Raw genomic sequence first — 26832 nt, forward strand, 5'->3', positions numbered from 1 at the left:
TATTCAACCACCTAGATAGATTACATCTGAGGGAAAAAGAAAGGATGTGATGTTCAGAACATGGTAACTACAGTAATTATCAAAGTGGGTAGTGATGCCCTCTGGGGGCATTTGGCCAGGGGGTGTTTTTACACCACAGACAAGGTTTGAAAAGAAAAAAATCGAATTATATTTTCCTTATTATATTTATTATTTCCCTATTGGTTATTTTGGGAAAATCCCAGGTATTTTGAGCAGTGGGATTATAAAAAATATATGCTAATATAAAATTAAATGATAAAAGTAGCCTATATAAAACTGCAAAATAAACATTCATCTATCGGTAATTTTTACTTAAGTACATAAAAAAATCAAGTACTTTTGTACTTTCACTCGAGTAAAATTAAAAACTGAGTATTTTTGTGATAAGACATTTTGTTGTTGTTGTTGTTTTTGAAGAAAGCTTTGAACAGTACCTCAAAACTATATTTTTTACCTGAAATTTAAACCTGCCACTGTGCAGAGGGAATTCTGGGAGGTGTTGCTAATGTAAGTGGTTGAGTATCCACTGAAAATGCACTGATATTAAAATTCTGGTCAATTTGATAACCCAATAATTATTTTTGTTATGGCTGATAACAGACAATATTAAAATGATACACTATTTTATCAAAAAAAATGAATCAATAAATAATTTTTAAAAAATTAAAATTAAATTAAAATAAATTAAAAACTAACTATTAAACTAATCATTTTAAATGCTACAAGGGAATTTAGACATCACAGCATCATAATGTACACTATAAAAAATTTATATTCATTTTAATATAAAGACTACATTTAACTGTGTTATTAACGGATTTAACTTTAAGCATTGGATGAAAAAAAAAAAGTGCAAATGAGGATGCAAAATTAAATATCCCATCCTAAACAATATTGGCAAAACAAACAATCTCAAAGATATAAAATTAAAATCTAAACAAAAAAAGCTACACTATTTTATCCAAATAAATATAAAACAAAACAAATAAAAAATATCATTTTAAATTAGTCATCACAACATTATAATGTACAGTATGAAAATTTATATTCGCTAATTACTTTCAAATTAAATTTAAAAATTAAATTTGACTTAATAATAATTACTTTAAATTTAAGTGCGCATTACATAAATATTTCATGCTTCATTAAGTCATATTTATCTAAAAGAGCGGCTTTCCTGTCTTTATTGATATTTATTTAATGTCATGCATTTAATTTGAATTTATTTATTTTTTTATTATGTATTATTAATTTATTCACTACAATCCAAATCTCAGACTTGAGATTTATTTATTTATTTATTATGGGTTAATGACCAATAAAGCTTCTAGAAAGGTATTTTTGAAAATCTTTTCAAAATGGATGCAATGCGTATTTTTGAGTTAGGTACAATGTGCTGAAACAAGTTTAATTTGTTAAATAACAAAAATGTCAAATGGTACAACCAAAAAAAAAATTTCAACACACCTAATTTTTCCAACCGTCATTCTGCATCCTCACAGAGTGTTTATACAGTTTGTCTGTGCCTTTGACCCTCCGGCGTTGACAACATGCCTGTCCCTTTCTGTTTATAAGCTTGTTCCTAAGGCTTTGGAGGTCATTTTCTTTTGTGATGTATGCGCGAACGGGTCGAAAAGCTTTACGCCCCTGTCCTCTGCCATACATTTCCATGCTATTCTTGATCTATTATCACCTGAGACAAACCTTCACACTCTTTGTTTCAAGATCCTTGTTTGACGCACCAGGCTTATTCTACATGGAATAACCTCACAATGACTTTTATTAATAGGCTTATTTATTATTGAACTCCACCAACAAAGACTCACCACACGCTAAAAAACACCTCACAGCCAGACTGGATGTGATTATTTTTATATCCAAGTGCCAACAGTAAAACTTCCGGCCCTACGATCTCTGCCGCTTTCCACAGGCTAAACCATCCTGGCGTTAAAGATGTTGTTAATCTTCCTTGACTTCGATTCTTAGACTGCTAAATTATAGGTCAGGCGCTAAACAAGTGAAGATGTAAAAATGGCTGTTTATGCAGTGGCGCTGATTTGTCTACATCATATCCAGCCGTGCTCTGACATTAAGAGATGAGGCCCTCGCTGAGGAGACTGTCTAAACAAATCAGAGGGCGCGTGAAAACAAACCAGCATGTTGTGACTGGAGCTCACGTGAAACGTCTCGATTCATCGGCCTGTTTAGAAAACAAACCTCCTTCAGCCAGAAATCCGCGGGACCGTCTTTGCCTGCCTCGCGACTACAAATCCCTGTCATGCCACTAGCGTGTGCTTTCTGGAAGGTTGACGGGGTAGGTGTAGGGGGCAGATGTAGAGAACGCCTTGCGCGTCAGGGGTGGATGGTGAGGGTTCTTACGAAGAAGATTTTCCCTCAGTCGAACTGCACCAGAACATGACATGAATTTATGATCTAGCTTTTGTGGGTTGGAAGAACAGGACAGATCCCGAAGCTTTTCGACATGGAGCTTTTTGTGTGCGGGAAGTAAGCCGTGACTTAAATCAACAAATCAAATAGCTGTCTTTTTGATGGCAGTGGGTTTGTGTTATGGTTTTGTGTCTCTCACTGTTGGTAAAGTTTTGGGAGAAAGCACCATTTTATCCCACAGCTCGCTGCAAAGTAATTTAACCAATTAGAATCTCAATGTTGGGAGCCATATAAACTACAATGCATTGAACAAGGTTATAAAAAAAACGTATGCCTGCCAGTTTACAATTTAAAGGACAGTTGAAACAAATATGTTTAAGACGTCTGTTAATATGACAAAATATCTTGTCATATATAAAGATGATAGATAGATAGATTAGATACACAAACACACACATATATATATATATATATATATATATATATATATATATATACATAATAATATACATATTTGATGTAATTCAAATGTATCCAAGCAGTACTGCTAACATTTTTACTAAGAAACAGCTTACAGTTTTACTAATTTTTTCCTTTTAATAATTCCATTTTTATTCTTCATTATAGGGCCTGAAAATGTGGCATGAAATGTGATTTTAAAAAATCCTGATTTGCTGTGCTTGTTTGTAGGGCTGCACAATTTGGCCAAAATTTTGTAATTATATATATCAACATGGCTATAAAAATACTAATACTAATACTAATACTACTACTAATAATATATTAATAATAGATTATTAATAATAGATTGTCATTGTTTTCTTGTTGTTGTTGTTGTTGTTGTTGTTGTTGTTATTATTATTATAAATACTAAAATAAAAAATATTTAATTTTACATTACAAATAATAATGGAAACAGTCTTTCAATAATATTTATGTCTGTCTTTATTTCTTCATTTTCAAGCATTAAACCATACAATAAATTAATTAAATATTCATCCTAGAGGTGGTGTATTCATTTTAAGTCATTTTTGTATGAATTGCATTTTTTATAATTTTACAATAAATCGACTGACCCTGATTTTAAAAAAATAATAATAACATTAATGCTAATGCTGTTGACTGAGCAGCATTATTCTTTTAGAAAAGGACTATAAAGCCTTAGGATGGTGGAGATGAACGAGTGGTGTGCTAAATGCTTGATGGATAGGCCCTGCCTTGTCTCCAATTGACCGTGTGACATCAGCGATGTGAGGTGTCAGTAACGTGGCGCTAATGGCAGCCTAAGCTACGGTTCCTGACTGAGCAATCTATTAGCGCCTAATCGCCACAGCCATATATCCTGAGCGATCCAGTTTTCCTATGCATCACTGTGTGTGTGCGTGCGTGCGTGTGTGTGTGTGTGTGAGCATCTTTTTTTAAACCCCACCCTGGCTCGGAAATAGATTTTTATGTGATTTAATTCCATCTAAATGTGCCAGAACTATTGATTTCAATTCAAAAATTGAAAACATGGCTATTAAAGAGAACGGCTACTCATGTGATTTCTGTTGTAAAAAATGGTTGACCAAGTTCTCATTCGCCAATTAAGAATAAAAATGTCTGGGCCATAACTCATTATATTATAGCCACACAGAAATGAAATAATGTTAGAAGAGGAAGCGCCCCTGAACACCAGAACACTTTGACTATGATTTAACTGCACATTGCAGTCAAAAAATGTCCCTTTTTACTTAAACCACTCATTTATTTGTACTCACTTGCAGAATTGTGATGAAATCCTCAGATATAAACACAGCGTTCCTGACACAGGCCCTCAGGAAAGATGGATGACTCCACTTCCTCATACTATCTTGTAGAGCTCTGAAATTTGTCAACAGAGGAAATGTAGCTATTTCCTCCAACAGGCTGAGATACATGCGTGTCATCATGTGGGCCTTTGAACTTCTTTATCGTTTGGATGGGATCCTTATCCTCCACTCATAAGCAGTTCTTCTCGATTAGAGAGACTAGAGCACAGGATGCTAATGATCCAGTCTAGTTACGTTACCAAGATGTCGAATTGTGGACCACCGTCTTTGCGATACACAGGATCCTAACGCAATGAGTACGACTGGCTGAGAGGCCAAAAGCTCTGGGTTTAACCTTCCGAAGAGTCACTCGATAAATTCTGACAAAACAATTCCTCCAGTGTCCGCTAATCGATATGGACCGCAACACACTTTCCAGTGCCACTATGGCACAGAGCGAGTGTTTTGTTTTATTGCTGTTTATTTTTCACTTTCATTGCGTTTTCCATCTCTCCTTCCCTTAGGTGGCACACCCCAGGCGGCGAGCAATTATTGAAATGGGACCCAGGTGGCCTGCCATCGGTCTTGCCACTTGAGCAAGGCGGCAATGCCTTGACGGCTAATCGATCAGTGCTCTCATGAAAGCAGCGTTGTGACCCTTGACCCCCAGATAAGCTTCCTGCCTGACAGCTGACACGGGGAGTGCTTTACTTGACTGAATTAGAAATCTGCAGCGTTCCTCTTTTTTGATTTTTCTACGTTTCTTATTCCGCCCCAAGGTGGTGGAGGGGTGGACGTGTCTTTTTTTTTTCCATGTATGAATGTGAGGCGAAAAGAGCGTGACTTCCTTTAGCACTTAATCTCAATCGATTAAAAGTATTTGATGTTGAAGTTGTGCAAGGTGTTTCAAGCTAGACGTCCCAAGAGGCATCGCCGTCCCCTGAGCTAATTTGCTTTGATCTTAAACTCTTGTTTTTCGCTGAAGTCAACGAAGAAATGGCACCACAACAAACCTAAACAATGTCATTATGCAACAGAAATAACAGACAATAACAACTATGATAACTTGGACAAATAAGCCAAGTCTTAAAAATTGGTTTAAGGGACGTATAATCTTTAATCTTCCATGTCAATTTGCATAAGCTTCTTTGCGGTTTTATCGAGTATCTGTGCAAATATCCCCCGAATATGAATGGGATGTTACACTACAGCTACTGTCAGGGTCAGACAAAACAACTGATATGGGATGTATGAATGAAAACAGCACTGACACAACACACTTTACACATTATACTGATTACTTAGAAACACAGCTCACATTAGGGACTGAAAAGCCATGATTAGATGAAGAAATGATGAACATCCTATGCACTATTATGCATTAAAATAAGTTAAAGGGGTGGTTGATTGCGATTTCACTTTTTTAACGTTAGTTAGCGTGTAATGTTGCTGTTTGAGCATAAGCAATATCTGCAAAGTTACGAAGCTGAAAGTTCAATGCAAACGGAGATATAGCCTTTTAAAATTCTGGCAGTTTAATGCCTACAAAAACGGCTGGTAGGGACTACAACAAGTTACTGTAATACTTTTCCTCGCGTCCCCCTGCTCTGCACACGCTCCTATCGCTCTCTCTCTCTCTCTCATTCAGCTCAGCTCCAACAATGAAAGTTTTCTGAAATCACTAAATCATTTTTTAATTGATTCATTAAAATGAACAGTCTGAACTAATTTGAAAGAATTTATCAAATTAAACAACATTTTTGCTACTGAACTTTATGGTCAAATAAAGAGCACATTAAAAGCAATGCAAAATCCACAGTGTTCATTAACTTTATATGACCAATCATATCGCAGATATATTGTGGATTATGTGTATTTGATATACGGCCCAGTCTGGTTGCACTCTCTCTGTCTTGGTGGTTCAAGTGCACTCATGATTTACACCCATCGTCTCAGGGCATGTTTGTTATTGTTCAGCCGACTTGCGTGTTGCCGGGGACAACCAAGACGATGAATAAGGCCATCGATCAGGGCAGCTGGCGCGGAGGGAGCAGAGACCCACAGTGGGGACAACAATGCTGTGCTCGGCGGGACACTGGTCTACTCTTCCTGGAACGCTTTGCAGGGGAAGTCGTCTGTTGAACACCCTCCAAGCCCGATCGCCGGACAGACCTGTCGAACAGGAAAGGCCCACTGATCCACACAAAAGGGCCGATGGTACAGCCAGACACATGACATCATGTCCTATCACGGACAGGCTAAGGGACCCTGAACTCCCCCTGATGAAGACGCTGAAATGAGATGCTAACGGCGTTCTCGCTTCATCCCCGTCTCAGATTTGTTTACAGACACTGACAGTCAGACGGTGTCGTGGAGAGGGGTGGGGTGTCGAGGGTGCGGGGTGAATGCATTAAAGTTGGCCCGAACAGCAGGAGTGGCAGCTGTGGCGGACTCCAGGCATTCTTCGTTTCATTGTGACTCAGTTGTAGGAGGGAAGCGCCCGAGGACATGAAGCTGTGCGGCTCGCATGGCACCGAAAGAGGAGGGCACCTTGTATTCGTATCCTCCCAATACGAACTCCTGAAATATATCCCAAGCCTTTCAGTTTTGAGTGGTTGCGGCTACCCCAGACCGGCATTCGAAAAACAAAAGCACATAAACACACAAGGGGGAAATGAAAGAGTGCTCCATCCCAGTGTTGAAAGAGAGAGGTCAGATTGACTTGCCACCAGTCTGCTCTCGTTTTAGGGCATTGTCACCACAGAGACTGGCGTGTAATTGGTGGAAAGAGGTTTTATATATTCTTTTTATCACGTGGTGGCGTTCGATAAGTCAAGTACCTTCGCGGAACTGTTGTTTTAATGTTTTTGCCTCGTCGCTCCGGGACACGGCATCACAATATGGTAAGGGCCGTAACATTTCTATCACACGCTTGAGGTATTCGGCCAATCACAACGCACTGGATAGCTGGCCAATCAGCGTACACCTCGCTTTTCAGAACGATGAGCTTTGTAAAAATCGACGCGTTTCAGAAAGGCGGGGCATAGAGGAGAAACAATAATGTACAGTATGTGGAAAATAATGTGTTTTTTTAACCTTAAACCACATAAACACATTTCATTACACCAAATACACAAAATAATGTTCTTTTTAGCAACATCATATGACCGCTTTAATAACTGTTATGGGTCTGAAGTTTCCCCACCAACTGAGACGTTGAACTCCGGAGGCTGGAAACTTTTTGGGGAGGAATTCACCAGGGGCTGGGGTCTAGTTCTGCAAGTGACGAAGAATCTGCAAACAGCCAAGCGTACGGCCTGTCAATCATCGCTCCCCACCGTCCCCAGAGGGTTTTCCTCTGCAGCGACCCCCCCCCTCATTCAAAAAAGCTAAATCGAGGAAGGCGGCGAGTAAAAAGAATTTCAGGGCTATATTGGACCTACTAGCTGGAGGCGCTGGCACTGAAGCTTCTTACATAAATACACATTCCCAGACACCTTCAGGGTGGAGAATAATAAGGCCACCTCCATGTCACCTTCCTCTTAACATAACTGCAAAAAAGCACAGGTATCTGCAAGAGGACACCCACCGGTGGAGATGAATATGCAGGGGACTTCCGTCTGCTCTTTCATGACTTTATCATTTATCTGCAGAAAAATGGCTCGCTCCTTTTCGTGTGCACAAAGAATGCAGTCGAGACTGACAGCTACCGAGGCATCCTCCATCATGCCCTGCCTGGATGGTGACAGTCAACCGCTTCCCCAAGCTCCAGCTGTCCCCAGACCCCCGCTGTCACTGCGAGACCAGACCGGTACCAAAAGACCAGTCGTCGACCCCGAGACTACCAGAGCAAGCAAGTGGATCATACCCCTTTGGAGCCTTCCGTCAAAGTCTGCAAAGTTAAAATCTCAAGTGTCACCCAGCGCTCCCCTCTAAAGTGATGGAGAAGCAGGCAGTATGAAAATTAATGGCACACTGATGGAGAGCCATCTTTATAGCGGCCTTTTGAAGTCCTGACGGCACGGATCGGCGCGGAAAACTCTCTGAGTGACGCTTCAAAAGCGTGATTTCAAAACAGCACTCCTCGCGGCGGCAAAATACGGCTGCGATGTGTACACAGAGTTCTGCTTAATTATGTTAGAAAAAAAAACGGAGAGAGGAATGTTTACCACTTACCAGCCTAATGAAATTACATGTGCACAAGCTCACACACACGCAGCCTCGCGATGGGAAATTATACGCAGCCATTACGTCGGGAGGGGCAAGGGACGTGACTGAATCTGTCTATTGAGCAAAAGAGTAGTTGGGTTTCCTGGCCATCAGCGTCCATTTCATTTTAATGGCATTGCTAATGCAAACTCACCGGGTTGGGCGCTGGGTAGGTATGTGGTGGTGATTTTTTTTGGGGGGGGGATGGGTACACAGTGACCCATTCATGGATACGTGGACTCTCGGGTCAGGTAAAGGGAGGGGTGTTCTGGCAGTGATATTAATGACCACTAAGTGAGAGTAGCTCTTTGCATTGGCACCCAAATCCAAACCACAGTTCCATCAGCCAGTAGATGCAATAGATATCCTCTACTTGTGCTCACAAAAACGTACTGTGGCCATATAGTGGTGGTAATACCATGGTACTTTGGCATGATGGTATTTGGGACAATTACAAATACGATACTGTTCAAAAGTTTGGAGTTGGTAAGACTTTTTAATGTTTTTGAAAGAAGTCTCTTATGCTCACCAGTGCTCATTTGTTTGATTAAAAATACAGTAAAAAAATAAAATATAAAATAATAGTATGAAATATTAAAACTTAAACTTAAAACTGTTTTCTATTGTAATATTTAATATATAGAAATATTTCTAATATGCTGATATGTGCTCAAGAAACATTATCTGCTTAATATTTTTTTTGAAAATGTGATACACAGGATTTTTTGATTCTTTGAGAGTTCAAAAAATATTTAGTAATATTCTAAATGTCTTCACTGTCCTTTTTGATCAATTTAATACATTTCTGCTGAATAATAGTATTAATTTCTTTTTTTTTTTAAATCTTACTACAAGGCAAATAAAATGATAAATCTTTAGTTTAAAGCACATATGCCAAATTCGATGTATTCTATATATTAATGCTGATTTCATAAGGTTTTCAAAAACTTTGATACCATTCAGTTTAATGACTATTAAAAAATATATGTGGTGAATCCATCAAGGAAAATTTACATATTATGCACATTATTATTTAAAAAAAAAATTCTAATATTTTTTTAACAATATAAAAAGTAGTTTTACAAATATCATTAAATTATTAATTCATAAATACCAGTACTTTTTGGGGGAGTCGCACCACATGCCATGACATGTACAACCTGATCAAGCTTTTAAAAGCCCTCTAAAACTATATACTGTATACATTATATATATATATATATATATATACACTATTATATATACTATGGTATATATTATATATACCATCAAAGGATGGTCAGTTTACTGGATGCAAAATGTTTAGAAGGATCTAACTGTTAACACTATCCAGCCAAACCTTGACCCCCTGGTATTTACAATACATGGTACTCCAAGGTATTTCATGCTACATGTCTATAAAACATGAAATACCATATATGTCCAAAAACAAACAAACAAAAAACAAAATCAATAAAATACGTTTTGTGGAAAAACACAAAGTTAAACCTGACATTTCACACACCGCCCATTCCACCCTGCCTGTTCTAGTGGGCTTTTTGCCCAGTGCACAATGGGGGGCTGGTTATGCAGGGACACAGGGACACATCTGTGTGCAACATATCCCGGGGCAAGGCCATTTCTCCCTAATGCTACTTCAATTCCAGTCCTTATAGCTTCAAGAGGTTGGCTCAGGAGTAGTGTGTGTGCGAGCCGCCCCTTTAAACACCACCTCAGGGCACTTGGTTAGGCCCACCGCAGAGAAACACTAGATGCAAATGTAAAGGTACTGGTTTTGGTTTGTCTGTTTTTGTGGCAGTTAATTCACAAACAAGCCATTCAAAACTGCTTTAGTTGGGATGTTGTAATTTTCAATGTCAAGGAAAAGAAGAGATTACAACTTTGTCATATTATAGTTGAATTTCGAAAAATTAGTGAAAAATAAATCTATTGTGTGAGAATTACACTCGGGTGGAATTTCGGGGGCCTATCGCGAATTAGCATCAAATGTAAATGTTGAGCTTTCTAATGATGTAAAGTGCAAAAAGGGATTCAAAATAGGATAAATGAATAAAACATCTTCAGTTCTTCCTCTCTCTCTTTCTCAGCTTTTTTTTCTCCCTCTCTCTCTGACACAAAGTCAATGGCATGAATAATTCACTGCTCTCTCTCTCTCTCTCTCTCAGCGCCACGGGTGACCTTTCCCCACGCGAAGTGGAATCTCTCTCTTTCTCAGCTTTTTTTTCTCCCTCTCTCTCTGACACAAAGTCAATGGCATGAATAATTCACTGCTCTCTCTCTCTCTCTCAGAGTCACGGGTGACCTTTCCCCACAGGAAGTGGAATCGAAACACAACAATGGGCCCCAAGCACAGGGGGATCCCAACTAAGGAGACACTAAAAACACACCAGGGATACAGAGAGCTTGCGGATCCCATACATTATACATTAATAAATTATTCAGTTATCGTCCCTAAAATTCACATTGCATAAATGCAGCCACCCACATGCTGGAGGGGGAAGACCAACAGAGAGGCTCCGGTCCAGATTGGCCCCAACATAAAACTAAGCAAAAGTCTAAATGACTGCTCTGAGTCATGAGGTAGTGTTTTTAGTAGTGTTGTTTTTGGTGGCCTGTTTTAATTTTAGTTTTAGTCTAGTCTTTGTGTGAAGCTGTCATTTTAGTTTTTATTAGTTTTAGTCACGTTCATACTCTTTTTAGTCTAGTCAAGTTTCAGTCAACTAAAAGTCTGAGCATTTTAGTCAGAATTATCCATGACTATTTTCGTCTAGTTTTAGTCGACGAAAACTGATGACATTTAGTCTAGTTTTAGTCAATGAAAATGGTATTTTAGTCTCTTTTTAGTAATGCAATTCTATTTAACCCAGTCAATATAGTATAAGTACCTAGTAGTATAGACGAAACCAAAATTTTCTTTTAGCCAAACCCATTTCAAACAAGGTTATCTTATTATATTATTGTAACCTTATAGACTCAAGAATACATCCATTCCACATGACCAGCATTTACGTTGCGTCTCGTCTCGTTTTCGTCACGTGATAAAGGTTCGTTGACGACGATATTTAGTCATAATTTTCGTTGACGAAAGCAACACTAGTTTTTAGTCTGTATAGAATAATATAAGTAGTAATAAGTAGATTACAGACTTAGTAGTATAGTTCCGCAATGCAAAACAATCAAGGGAACCACGTTTGACTCAGTAGAGGAAATTAAAATTAAATTAATTAAATTGAAATTGAAATTAAATTCGATAACTTAAAATATATAATATTTATTATATTTTAAATAAAAATAATTACATTCTTTAATATATATAACTTTTTTAATCAATAAACATTATTTATTTATTAAAAATAGAATCAGTTTTTGTTTGTTTGTTTGTTTTTGTTTTTCTAATGTGTCTGCCAGGACTTCAAACTTGTATAAACTTGTATAATTTGGTCAAAGGTCATGTTCAGAATAGCATACTACCACACTACTCATACTGTAATTTCTGCAGTATACAGTATACTGTATATACAACGCACTGTATGCATACTTTAAGCATAGAATATCTGGATGACCTGTTACGTCTGGCAAAAACAAATGTGCAGTATGAAAACACAGACACTGTTGAGGAATATTGTCTCCCACAATGCAATACAAAAGATCTGACCTTCCATTTACCAGTGTTACGGATGAACTGGAAGTGACATTGTTTAATTGATAACTGCCAATATTCAAGGCATAATGTATAATGTATGAACCTATAATGTTGCATACTTAATTCAACAAGTTGCATACAATTATCTTATTGCAAGTTATTTTGCATTTTAATCCAATGTTCTATAAGATCATAAATTTTTGCATGCATAATGCATACGGTTTCACAGGCAATTTTTTTAAAAGATGTATGCAGTACATACTTTTATTTTTGAAATAAGGAAAAGTAAACAGAAATTGAGACGTAAATAGAATGTAAATGACTGTAAGAGGAATAATTGCCACCTACAGAGAAAGAAATCTAATTAAAACAGGATTATATGAAAAACATGTTGACAACCATGCATTTCTCTCACACTTTTTTTCTTTTTCACCTGCAAACGAGTAAGAGAAAGAAGGAAGTGACATAAATGCCTTAGGAGTGGCCCATCCTGTCTGCCATTCTGAGCTCAGGTCAAAATCTCATTTAGCAGGAAGCCCTGATCATCAGAGCTCCGATGTTCACACACACACAGAACACATTACCACGGTAAACAATGATTCCCAGCGCAACATGAGCTCAACATACTCTCTGGAATAAAACAGATCACTTAAAATGAAGATCAAACATCTGTTAAAGCTGAGATTTGCTATCAGCCACAGATTGTCCAATAAGATGAACCCAGACATTCTCAAAATACACTTGTGTCATTTTCTGATCAGAAAAAAAAAAATAAGTGCACAATTTTCCACTCTACAATTACGGTACACTAAAAAAAAAAACCGGTTATCAGATACAACATGATTAGAAGCCAGTGTTAAAGAACCATCTAAAATCTGTTCTTCTAATTAAGATGCTAATAGGAATGCTAAAGAGGCTGGCTGATTGACGGCTGAATTCAGATGGCTTGATTGACAGGTCTCACACACACTCAATCCTCTTACTGGCATTGAGGGGGACGCGCATTCTGAGGGGACACACACAACAGTTCTGCTACTTTTACCTTTCGCGCAAAAGAAGGAAATGATATTTTACCTGCAAAGCTTGAAGATCTCACAGATTTGTCTAAAAGAACCAAATAAAACAAAATCGAACAGCAAGAAGGGAGAAAAGACAGTGAAAGTGAGCTGATGTTTTAGTGAAAAGAAAGAGACGGACACGCTCACACGCAGACAAATGCGCTTTAGGGGTCAACCAGGCGCATGATAGGATTTTCGGCAGTGAACTAGAAGTCGTTAACCGTATATTAACTTGGAGAGGTAGAGGGCGACACTGTTATTATCGTCTTTCCTGGCTGGGATTAAGTGGCCACACGCAGCCTGTCACAAAGAGCTGGCACGGAGAAAGCACGAGGAACCTCACAGCGCTAAAAACTGACAACCAGATGCATTCGAACAAGCCACGGATATTCGCCTCTTTCTCTCCTCTGCCTTTCGCTCCTTTCTGATTTCTGCCACTCTTTCTCACACTAGCCACTAAAGGACTTTTTTTTTTTGTTTGTATTTGTTCTTTCTTCAATAGGCCAATCTGGACTGGATTAACTTAACAATGGTTGCCTCGGTCTAATTTGAGACAGCCGTGTGCTGGGCAATAGATTAAACCGTTAATGTCACAGTAGTATCCCACTGGTGTGGTCCAAACTGAAGTCTCAGACGATTGCTCCATAAAGTATTTGGGCACTGAAGGACACTTGAGTGAATGCCATTGCATTAGAACATGTCTGTAAACAAATGATGGACATGTTTATTCACAGAACTAACCACGGTTCATTTTTGCAATGATTTTAACAGGAGGATTTTAGTGGATGTTTGAAGTCACACAGTTGTCCCAGCCAAGTAACCACAGGTATAGTTCAGCACATTAACTATGAACATGATCATGTTTGATAACCAGTTGGGGTGGGGAGTGTTTAATTATAATTCATTACTTTAGAACTGTACAAATGAGATCATATGAATTAGCCACCAATTCGCCGAAACATAAAATAATTACAAATTGCCATGAGGTTGTGTCAGACCAGAATGATAAATAATGTCACAATTGAGAGATATAATCCCAATTTTCAAAAAGAATGTCAAATTTACGAGAAATAAAAGTTACAAAGTGTATATATGTGACCCTGGACCACAAAACCAGTCATAAGGGTCAATTTTCAGAAAATTGAGATTTATACATCATCTGAAAGCTGAATAAATACACTTTCCATTGATGTATGGTTTGCTAAGATAGGACAATATCTGGCCGAGGTACAACTATTTGAATATCTGGAATCTGAGGGTGCAAAAAAATCAAAATACAGAGAAAATCACCTTTAAAGTTGTCCAAATGAAGTTCTTAGCAATGCATATTACTAATCAAAAATTAAGTTTTAATATATTTACAGTATGAAATTTACCAGGGTCACATATATGAATTGCAATGCAATGTGAGAAAGCGAAAACAAGCTTCTGTTGTATGGTAGTGATACCAAAATTATACACTTCACCTTTAACAAGCTTCTTTTTGTGAAATGTTTTACTTGAAAAGTGCTTTGGCTATCTTTCTTTTAAATAAATGTCACATGGTTTGATTTTTTTTTGTCAACAATGAACCATTCCAAAATTTGCAAAAATCAAACAAACAGGCACGACGTCAGACCTAAGATAATGTAAATATTGTACTTGATCACTTTTTTTTTTTTAAAAAGAATCATGATCATGCACGGCAAGTTAATGTGATTTGAGATCTATTTTGCCTGCACGCCGTGAACTTTTAGCTTAGAGCTGCACTTTTTCAGCAGGCCATTAAATGTAAAATTCAAGGGCATGGTGACCCATTTCCCTCCATCAGCTCTGCGAATGTTGTTTTGGTTAGAGAACAGAGATCCAGATGTTGAGCTCTGAGCGCTGAGAGTCAGGCCAGCCAAGAGGGGCTGAGAACCGAGTCTCGGGGGTACAGGAAGTCCCACGGTATCCACGGGAACTTTCGCATTCCATTCTTCGCCGGCCCTCTGACAGCTTCTGACATCCCTCAGCGTGGGCTCACCGCATCACCGCAAGAGCCCTCGTGATCCCAGAGTGGATAGAGAACTACTTCCTCTGAGATGGGAAGATGAAACATCCTAAAAGCCGACGGCAGAGTGTTCAAGTAACTTCTGGTGGTGCGTTACAGAAAACACACACCCGTTCTTGCACCCCTCCTGCGCCAGAGGATCTAGCATCACAAATATAATAGGCAGCTGGTAAGTGGAGATGTTTGAAACGGGCCGACAGGAAAGGATTTCGATTGACGTGCTAACGTCCGTGTGCTACCGTGTAAAACCAGTACACAGCTCCCTTTGAATAAGAATAAAAACTGTTTCTCCTAATGCTAATTTTAGGGATAGGCTACTTATCCGAGGCTTTTTTGGCACCCTGCACATAAACAGAAGTGAGATGGGAGGGTCTGGAATAAAATGAGACGTGAACAATAGACGTCCAGGGCTGCAGGGGTTGGAGTGGAGGAAGGTGGGGGTGGAGGGCCTGGACTGAAAGTGATTAAACCAAGAGGAAGAAAGGAGAAAGTGAGGAGGCGTCTATTAGATGTTAGTGTGCTTTGTGTCCATGTCAATGAGACCGGATTAAAGTATTGGAAATAATCTTACAGAGCCGATGAAAGGTCAGTCCGGGAGAGGCAGAGGCAGAGAGGAACATATGGCCCAGCTGAGGAGTCGCTAATGTTATACAGCATGTTAGAGACACTAACACACACACACACACACACACACACACATGAATGCGCGAGGGACCAGTTCAAATAAAACAAATAAAGAGATCCAGATAAATAAGTATGAAAGGAATCGTTTTGCATGTGGTGTAAATCGAAGCGGCCGGTGGAGTTCATTACGAATTCTGTGAGCGGTTATGATTTGTGGTATCCCCCTTGCATGTGCGAATAAATCGAAAGGACAAAAAACAACCTGCAGTTGGACGATTCGGTCAAATATGTTCGTCAATAAATGGCGAGCGTGGATATTGTTTGTTTACAGATGTTGTTTACAATCCAAATCTGAGTAAATATGAAATTAGTTGTTTTAACAGCATAATAAGTGTTCATTAGTGTTAGAACTGTGTTCTTTGTGTATCTAATTAGAGCATCACTCTCAATGCAAAACCAGCAGAATTAACCATAGCCAGACTAATTACTGGTGTGAAATCAAATCGGCTCGTTGAAAGAAGTGCGTGCTAATGAGCCCTTATTAACCAAGCTAAATAACTCAGAGGGAAAAGGCTGAACTGGGATTTATTTTTCTTTAGGTTACGCGTTTAGGAGAAATAATAAGTCATAATCGAGACGCTGTCATTGAGCTTGTGAGAAAGTGTGTAGCTGCCAAGAATACATACCAAAATTAGGTTGTTTTCTTCTTTTTACACCTACATTTTTTTTTCTTTCCTGCATGACCCAATTTCTCTGGGCTGCAGCAACATGTGACGAGAGATCAGGAGTGACACAATCAGATCAGATCACAACATCTAAACACTCTCACCTTTATGAAAAAAAAAAGTGTATGCAAAGAAATATATGTGGGAGGATTATTAAGTAGGACTGAGGGGGAAATTGCAGCACAAATGCATTGCAATTCTGCATCAGTGCAGAAAAAAAAACATTCAGAATTTTAAATAAACTTGAAATAGTTTTAGTTAAAAAAGAACAAATACACAGGACAAAAATCACAGATATAAAGAAAATTCTGCAACAAATGTTACACTAAATTGAAACATTTTGCCATCTTCATGCTAAAATGATAGCACAGAGATTGCATATATGCCATGTCAAGGCACATTTACACACTTTCTAATATAGAACAGAGGTGTTAAAAATGCATTTAGATAGAAATTAAAATTGCACGACAATACAAATGCTATATGCACAAAAAACGATAATATATGTTGGTCTGAACATACAGCTTTTATGCATTGAGAACTATTATGATTCCCTAAAACAAAACTGAAAGATAAGGTGCCTGAAAATTCCCATCTATAGTGGAAATGCAGTAGTTTTATTTTTTGATGGCCTTGAAGTTGCCAAGGCCTTCAAGTGGGCCTTTTCACTGCACATGGGACCAATGCACATGAGATCCTCCAGCAGGTTCATCAGCCTGTGTTCATATCGAGCCTGTGTGCTCAGTGAGGTTTAAAGGCATATGAGCATGTATAAGGGAGCCACAGCTGGCTCCCAAGAGTTCTGACCCGTTCTGGTCAAGTGAAGCATAAACTGTGTCGGCTACCCACAAACACGTGAGCCAGGTATGAAGGGGGGGGCGGCAGATCTGTTGTGTCCGAGCGCGGTCAGCTGAGCAGCTCCAGTCACACCTGAGTCCATTCTGCATCAATGGGTCAGTGGCTGAAACCAAACAGCCACAATTGTCCAGCTCTTTACTGACTGCTGTCTAAAACTTAAGTAAACAAGCAAAGCAGAACTGGGAGAGCCGATAGTGGGAAACATTTTGTTGTTGTTTTTCTTCTCAGTGGGATTTAATTTTTACAAATGAGCCTGAACGGTCTTTTGACAAATGTCACAAATCAACGTAGTCTGGTCATCTGCACACAATAACTCTTACACACCATTCCATGTGTTGTAAATCAAGTCATTTTTCCCATTTGTCAATAGATTCTGACTGAGATATACCCTTGATTTGTGGCCTTTCCCAGTGTTACGGGCAGATTATGGAAAAAAGGCGTCTTGGGAAGTTGGGAAGCTGCATATATTCCGGCAAAGGCCATTTCAGCGAGACCAAATGAAATGTGATTCAGTGCTGATTTTCTTCAAATAGGCTAAGCAGCTCTTGATATGTTCACCTCGTGTGCCTACATATTGTCTCAAAGGAACGTTTAGCAACTTTCAGTGAGCGTAGCAGTTGCTAACCATTTTGCTGCAACAATGGGAAAAAGATTATTCTGTTCAATCCATGAGAACCATGACCTGTCAAAATAAATGCCCTTAGACGTCGGCTAAAAGCTTCCACATTACAAAACACATAACTGCGCACAGCTAGCCTGAAGCTAACAGCATTAACGGGAATGAAAACACTACCTCAAGGACTGTGAAATCTTTAGCGTTGCTAAGAATCCTATTAGCCTTAATGCTAACATTATTACAACTACAATTACATCATTCAAAAAAGGATGCAGGGGTTTAATTTTGGATTTAAAGGGACGAATGTTAGGTGAAAGAAAGCAATGCCCCGAGGGATCGAGAGAGATGGCGAGAACGGGGTAGCTAGGATGAGGTGGGGCCCAAGGGTCTTTGGCGTCTATTGTTTCACAGCCCATTATGCATGTGGGATTGATTAAAACAGAATAAAAGACCAAGAACACTGTCTTTTTTACTTCTGAAGGGGGAACCATAATCCAGAACTGGGCCAGATCTCAGTTTGAAATACATACCATGTAGATATTATCTAAATTGCTTACATGTTTACTGTCAAACATGATCTCAAGAGAAATTAGTCACTACACACTTTTAACGCAAACACTAGCCTTTGACTCATGCCTTTAGGCCTGTAATTTACTCAGGCAAAGACAGCAATAAAAAGCACATTAATATCAAGTGTTTGGGCTCAGCCAATCCTGATCCCACAACAAAAAAAACATGGTGGAAATGTAGCAGCAAAAGAAACAACATGACAGAGCATTTAACTAACAAGTGACTCAAACGTACACACACAACAGACCGTGACGGCCGTAAGACTCCAGCGTGTCCTGAGAACTACTTCAAAAGCGACGTCAACCGCAGCCTCAAACAGCATGATGATAACAATGTAAGTATCAGATGTTTTCAGGCACACAAACAGTTTCAGGAAGTGTTAATGAGGGAGAGATTTCCTACCTGTCGATGATGACGGGATCGGAGGGTGTCTCGTTGCGGTTCCCGCAACTCTTTTTGTCACAGCAACGACTGAAAGAAAGAAGAGATCAGTTTAAATCAGACATCCTATGTCTTAAGTCAAATCGAAACCATTTTTTCTGGACTTTTTTGTCCAAAGGAAATGTTATTTTAGCAAGTCATATTTTTCACGTCTTTGTTTTTTGTCCATTAAGGTTTATGCACATTGCTATTGTATAACACTTTGATAAAGAAACATACTCAACGCTAGAACCTCAATGTAAATGCTTAGATAGCATTTCATTTAACTGGATGGTGACAAGTAGTCAATATAAGTCCGATAGTTAAAGGGGAGGGGTTTAAAAGAGGGCTCGGTGACATCACTCAAAAAGGAAAGTCATTTCAGAGGCCGTCAATTTGATAAACGAATTACCTTTTTTTCCTTCTGATTAATTTTAACCGATTAAGCGCTAAAACATGTTTAAAGTAATTGAGGTCCATTTTTTGATGTCTGGTTGACCTAAAACTTAGTTCAACTGTAACTCTATCGCCCCCTTGAGTATTGGAGTTTGTTACCGCCACATTAAAACATTCAGTGGGACTGCTAGACCTTCATCGCATTTGCATAGGTGATGACGGTTTAGCAGAATGACGAGAGGAGAATTGAAGGTGTGCGAGGGGCTTCAGCGGCGGTTTGGAGACCACCGGCATCACATTTCTACCGCACAGATGGCAGTAGGACACTGAATAAGGGCTGGGGACAAAACTGTCACATGACACCCCTGGCATTGTCCTTCCCCCTTCAGTTTTTCTTCCTCCCACAACTCTCTCTGCTTCCACCCTCCCACCTCACGGTTTCTCTTGTTACCTCATTCCCAGCTCCCTATTTTCTCCAATGACACCGTTTTTAGATGTATCAATAGACTTCAGTCATTCATTCACGGACTACAAGAGTTCAGATCGTATCATGAGATGTACCATGCTTATTCATGAGGAACCGTGTGTATGTGATTTATATAATACACTTCTTCAGGTATGCATGATGAATGTCTTTCTTTAGAAACTCATTATGAATAGAAGGCTAAAATCTCTCTCTCTCTATCTACATCTACATCTCGATCTCTCTCGCCCCTCCTTCTGCAAGGCTTCCTCAACTAGGTCAGTGTCCTCCCAAAGGACTGGAACAAGGGATTGCAGTGCCTCTGTGTGTGTGTGTGTATTTATACAGTGCAGGAAGAAGATTTGTAGGAGCCTAATGATCAAATCCGGCAGCGCCCATGGGAGACATGGTTTAGCTCCTGATACACAAAACCTTGAGCATTCAAATTTATAGATACACATTCAAAACAATTATAAAGAAATATTGTTAACTACATTTTTTTTAATGCAAAACTCGCCGGCACGATGCAAGAGTGTTGTGGGTGGTTGAGATTGCGTTGTTATATAGTTTTGTGTGGTTAATGGGTCAGTGTTGGGTCAATATTCATGTTGGTCTTATATGGTTTTGAAAACGTTTACACACTGCAAAAAAATTTCGCTACATTTAGTTTTAACAACTTAAAACTTACTGCTTTTGTTGAGATATCCAACCTAACTAAACTAAACTCATAATTGTAAGTCAAGCATGAACACTTTTAGTTGAAACAACACATTATTACTTATTGTAATGTTGAATTTTAAGTTACGATAACTAATCGCAGCAATCAATTTTACAGTGCACCATTGTCAACAAAGGTTTAAATATAATGACTATAAAAATGTTGTGTCAGCTCCCTATTTTCTCCAATGACACCGTTTTTAGATGTATCAATAGACTTCAGTCATTCATTCACGGACTACAAGAGTTCAGATCGTATCATGAGATGTACCATGCTTATTCATGAGGAACCGTGTGTATGTGATTTATATAATATACTTCTTCAGGTATGCATGATGAATGTCTTTCTTTAGAAACTCATTATGAATAGAAGGCTAAAATCTCTCTCTCTCTATCTACATCTACATCTCGATCTCTCTCGCCCCTCCTTCTGCAAGGCTTCCTCAACTAGGTCAGTGTCCTCCCAAAGGACTGGAACAAGGGATTGCAGTGCCTCTGTGTGTGTGTGTGTATTTATACAGTGCAGGAAGAAGATTTGTAGGAGCCTAATGATCAAATCCGGCAGCGCCCATGGGAGACATGGTTTAGCTCCTGATACACAAAACCTTGAGCATTCAAATTTATAGATACACATTCAAAACAATTATAAAGAAATATTGTTAACTACATTTTTTTTAATGCAAAACTCGCCGGCACGATGCAAGAGTGTTGTGGGTGGTTGAGATTGCGTTGTTATATAGTTTTGTGTGGTTAATGGGTCAGTGTTGGGTCAATATTCATGTTGGTCTTATATGGTTTTGAAAACGTTTACACACTGCAAAAAAATTTCGCTACATTTAGTTTTAACAACTTAAAACTTACTGCTTTTGTTGAGATATCCAACCTAACTAAACTAAACTCATAATTGTAAGTCAAGCATGAACACTTTTAGTTGAAACAACACATTATTACTTATTGTAATGTTGAATTTTAAGTTACGATAACTAATCGCAGCAATCAATTTTACAGTGCACCATTGTCAACAAAGGTTTAAATATAATGACTATAAAAATGTTGTGATATAACCATCAAGTAAAAAGTAATAACATTTTCCGTAAACCATTTATGCAAGTATGTGTACACACCTTTCAAAAATATATATATAACTGAATATTTGAATAATACGGAGCCCCGCACATGACATGCAAGAAAAAATAAATAAACCGTGTGCAATATTTACTAATTTGTTCCCTTGATGTACTAAAATGTGCACACGATTACTATTTCATTCCCTCGATTTGTTAATTTGTGCGCACAATTTACTAATTCGTTCTCTCGATTTATAAATCGTGTGCACAATTTAGCAAATCAAGGGAACGAATTAGTAAATCGTGCACACAATTTAACCTACTATTTTTTTCCTGCATGCCATGTGCGGGGCTCCATAGAATAAAAAAATAGATTTGGACAAAAAAAAAAAACTGTTACATCATGTACGTGGTTGCTATCAAATATAAGTTATCTGAGGTCAGTAGCACAAACAGTTTTTGTATTTGAATAAACCCTTAACACCAAGTATGAAAAATAATAAACGCTTGCCTTAGCAAATAAAACTACAGTAATTATAACACGCCTATATTAGCTTATTGGGAGGTTGGGAAGGTTATAATCTTTTTCCTGATCCTCTTCAAGATCGTCCCGTAAGACACCCAAAGGAAATCACATCTTAGATCTTAACACTTCCTTCCTGATAAGGCTTTTGAAGAAATGTCTAAATGGGCTCATGTAATTAGCAGGATGTAGTCGGCTCTGTCAACGTTGGAACGTGGCTACTATCACACGCCTCGAACATATGTTTCCTTTCCATGATTCCTTTGATTCATGACACTGGATTTGTGTTATGACAACTTCAGTCTTTAGAAGAACAATTTTGGCCACTTTCACGACAAACAACATCCTGAAACACATTCCCTGTTTTTTTTTTCTCCCCCTAGTTTGTTAAAATGATAGGAATAAGCACTTTTGTCCCACACTTGCAAGCTGGCATGGCACCATATGGCTAATAGTGGTGTGTGGCAATTAGTGGAGCTGATTAATGGTGAACAGCCTAATTTTATGCTTATAATTGCGGCAGCGTTTGAAGGTACACATACAGGCTATCGCACACACAAATTTACGATTGCCTATCAATGCTGATTTGGAAGGTGGGGGGGGGCGGGCAGTTTTAAAAAAAAACTGGTTCTTTTTTATGCGAAAGTGCCTATACAACATCTTTAAGTTGCGTGATACGTTGCTGGTAAAACCTGGCATATATTTCACGGACACCACGTGAGCCAGGGCACATTTGTCAGTCGAGCAGACTGAAATTTCAGATTGAGTAATGAGTTTCTGCTTGTCCTAATTAACCAGGCATCAGGGTGATATTCATGGGGGGGTTACAAGGGTGGGCGGCACTGTTAAAACACCACTAAAAATAGGCACGAGTCGATCATCACAACCTACTTTTAAGCAAATTCATCTTTGGGTGTTAATTAAATACATAACATTTGATAGAAAAAGTCATCTTCTACTTGTTTTTTTTTTTCTCCCTTCTCTCTCTGTTGTTCACTAGGGGTTTGTGAGTTTGACCTGGATAGTATTAGTATGAATTGAAACAGAATATAGCACTAGAGTGTACTGGATAGTTTCCTAACCAGGCAACAGAATAAAGTGACAAGCAACAGGACATTTTGATGGTCACGCCCCCACCTACAGCAAAATCTCATTGGTTCAACATACCTGAATATAAAATATCCCAAGAAATCAAAATCTAAAGCTGCTTCCGAACTCACATGTGAATCCGAAATCAACTTTATAAATGTTAAAAAAGAATGTTCTACATATCATGAACATCTGTAGTATGAATTAAATTTCCAGGTACTTTTTGCCAGTTTTATGAGTACTGTGAATTTGGACATACTACTCTTTCCATGTACTGTTTTTAGCATACTATATAGTAGGGAAGTATAAGTATTATCTAGCGTAGCGTTAGTTCTGGCAGGTCACGTTAGTCAAGATCGCATCAGCTGACTCTCAGCTGATCCCCATCAACCTATGGGAATACGACACCTATCGAAGCATTCATATATAAGGTCCCGCAGTATTATCAGCAGTTTTCGCATTAGCTCAATAGCTAATTACCCTCCTCCATCCCCAACTCCTCCTCTGTCAGTCAGGATTCAGCCTTCTGATTCTCCTTTGAATCAGACTAATTCTAAAATGTGTACATAACATTATTGAACTTTAACAATATCTGCAATACGTTTATGTTGGTTCTGTTCCGTTTACCCTGGGGGGTTATTGCTGCTCTCCCTGCTCTCATCCATGCTAGGCTGCATGGATGCGTAGGGAGTTCTTGCCCAGAACAGAACCATCCCGCCGATCCAAACTGTATGCTAATTGTCAATCATCTTTGACGATAGTGGTCCTGACAGAAATATACTATAAGTATTATAGTATTAGCTTTGAGGCTTGCTATATGCTAGTGTACTACCAAATGTTGACTTAAAAGTTGATGTTTAAACACAAAATACGAATGAGTTAATATTAATGACTTGAATGATCTTGTTTGCAGGATTATATCATCTATGTCCAATAAAATGCTCTCTAGAATGAGATTGTCCCTGTCCGCTAATACCACCTGTGCCTGACTAGCGTTAGCACACAGCAAATTATGGTTTTCCGGTGTCATGAACAATTCGGTCCGCCCATTGAGTTGACTCTGCCTAGGACCCCTGGGGGTAGTAGTTTGTAATGCCTAATCAAAAAATAATATGTATAAAAATCAGCTAGAAGTATGCTAATACGCTATTAGTTTGCAAAACATAAGCTAAGCAAAACAGAGAGAAAGAATGAGAAATGTTTCATTTAATAATGTATATATTTGCTGTTATACTAATACATAAAATAGAATTGAAAACACATTAATGGTCACAATAACATAGCTCAGATGGCATAGGTCATGATGCAGTTTCTGTAGGATTTTTAATAAGGCACTGAATAGAGTACCAATTAAAAGCTCTTTCAGCCAGTGGAATGGACTGAATTGTTATTTAAAATGTAAAAATTTTAAGTGTTTGTCATACAGTTTGATGGGGTTTTTAAATATCAAATATATTCTGATTTTCTATGATTGTGCCGTGTCACGCAGCATTTTCAGCACCTGCTTAGGACAAAGTATAATGGAAAAAGTCTCACCTGCACATAATTTCATGAGTCAGGAGCACACGGCACATCTCCGGGTTCTTGTCTTGACCTTCATATATGATGGGCTTTGAACAGAGAGGGGGGAAAAGTCAGTGTTTGGATTCAAACAGGCTTTATTTAACACTAGAATGAATCTCTTGGGCAATCAAAATTAAATGAAGGACATTGCATATGAAGCTGTATATATAAATATATTAGCTATAAAGCTGTATATAAGCTGTATACATAAATATATATATTTCAGGAAGCTGATATTGACCACAAAACATCCCCCCCCCCCAAAAAAAAACTTTTTACACTTATCCACCGTCACATTCAGCTATGGATTCACAGAAGCCCATTCCACTTGAGAAACATGCTGCGAGGAGGCGTAATTCTGCCTTTAAAGCCTGTTGGCCTGGTCTATTTAATAAATATGAGCATGTGTCATGGGGAATCGTCTAAGCTGTTCCAATATTTCTGGACAGGCTGTCCAGAGCTCTGGCTCCACACAGGACTGTGGCTCATTACTTAAAGGAAAACAGAAGGTGAGAAATGAAGGTGTTCCAATAAGAAGGGCTCATTGTTTCACTTCTAGCTCAGGTAATTACTCTCCCTACAGGACATGGGGCTGAGGTGGGGTAACATGTGGGAGAGGGATGTACAATAGCACCAGCTCCGAACGGTTTGAGGGATGGGTAACAGCCGAAGAACACCTGTTGTAGGTGGAGGAGATGATACGAAACATAACTGGTTGCTCAGATTCTAACAAGCAGGGAGATAATAACAGTTAGGGCTGCACGATAAATCAAATGGAATCGAGATCGCGATTCGACAGAAGTAACAGTGATTCTTATAGATAGGGAAAACATATTTATCAAAACTAATACAGTTGAAAGTCAACCAGAAATACTGTGCGCAAATCTACTTCTGAAATATACCGTATACAGGATATTCAGCGAAGGGGCACAAACCCCAGTGAAATATATCACAAATTATTATTGATAAATAGTTATTTGTCAATGGAATTCACATATACCAAAAATGTTTCAGCAATCATGTTGTGTGTTTTCTATCATGCCAGATCCGCGAATTAATCAGTCTTTTGATCTAATTGGTCATACGGGTTTGCAACAAGATCTGAAATTGTTCTCCATTCAGTTTGAAGTATTCGGACAGTTCCCTTACACACTGAATCATTTGCAGCGTTTCGGTTTCTCACACCGAAAAAATAACGGGGTATTTTCAAGGACAGAAAACAAAAAGAGCGCTGATTGAGATGGATATTTACTTACAATCCATTCAATGTAAGAAACAAAACGTAGCAAATATCTTCTATCGTTTGTCAACGACGAAGCAGCGCTTTATTGCGTGTGCAGCTTGTGAACGACTCTGTACTGCAGGTAAAGATGATTTATATCCAAACCAGTATTTCAAAAAGACACCGTATCGCAAAACTCCCACAAGAAAGCGTCTATTTAGATATACTTGCACGCTAAATGTAAAAAGAATCAAACAAACAACGCGACCGGTTTTGTCCGATTCACGAGCAAATGACTTTTACGAGCTGCTATTTGGTGAATCAAAGCGTACGGCATGACTAGCGTAGTTCGATCCACGAGCAAATAAGTCTTATGAGCCGGTTCTTTTTAGTGTATCAACTAATGCCGAGTTCACACTGCATGATTTTCAAACTCGTCGGATCGCCGTTGTTTTCACACTGCGTGACTATCTGGGGTAGCATTCAGTTGCTGCTGTGTTCACATTGCACGATGGATCGGCGACAGGGGGTTTCACATTGCATGACTTCACAATAGGAAGAATCGCCGACAGCTCTGTCTGGCAGTGTTGCCAACTTCTTTCAAAAGAAAGTAGCTAAAGCCAGTTTGAAAAGTCACTAAATGTCGCCAGATGACGTCATATGCTAATTAGCATATTCATGACATCATTGCGTCTGTTGCCTTTTACATTTGTTTGTCTCTCTGTGCTCACATACTGTATTTTAATGCAGCCAAATTCTCAATAAAACTGTTTTCATTTATATATATTACTGTTTCTGTTGTCAGACAACAGAATAAATATGAAATAGTGACTGAAAT

At 38.6% G+C, this 26832-nt stretch overlaps 1 protein-coding gene across 2 annotated transcripts in view; it reads right to left on the reverse strand.

The window, feature by feature from the left end:
- The window catches only part of LOC107727277 (transcription factor COE1-like), a 139698-nt gene that overhangs the window by 99018 nt on the left and 13848 nt on the right, over positions 1 to 26832 (reverse strand). For both annotated transcript variants that reach the window (XM_016537101.1, XM_016537102.1), the window contains exons 5-6: positions 24746 to 24819; positions 18937 to 19005 (exon numbers count right to left, since the gene is read on the reverse strand). In XM_016537101.1, the coding sequence (XP_016392587.1) occupies positions 18937 to 19005; positions 24746 to 24819 (143 nt within the window). The remainder of the gene's footprint in view (positions 1 to 18936; positions 19006 to 24745; positions 24820 to 26832) is intronic.

Source organism: Sinocyclocheilus rhinocerous, unplaced genomic scaffold (genome assembly GCF_001515625.1).
Source record: "Sinocyclocheilus rhinocerous isolate Xijiao unplaced genomic scaffold, SAMN03320098_v1.1 scaffold95, whole genome shotgun sequence".
NCBI classification, from domain to species: domain Eukaryota; kingdom Metazoa; phylum Chordata; class Actinopteri; order Cypriniformes; family Cyprinidae; genus Sinocyclocheilus; species Sinocyclocheilus rhinocerous.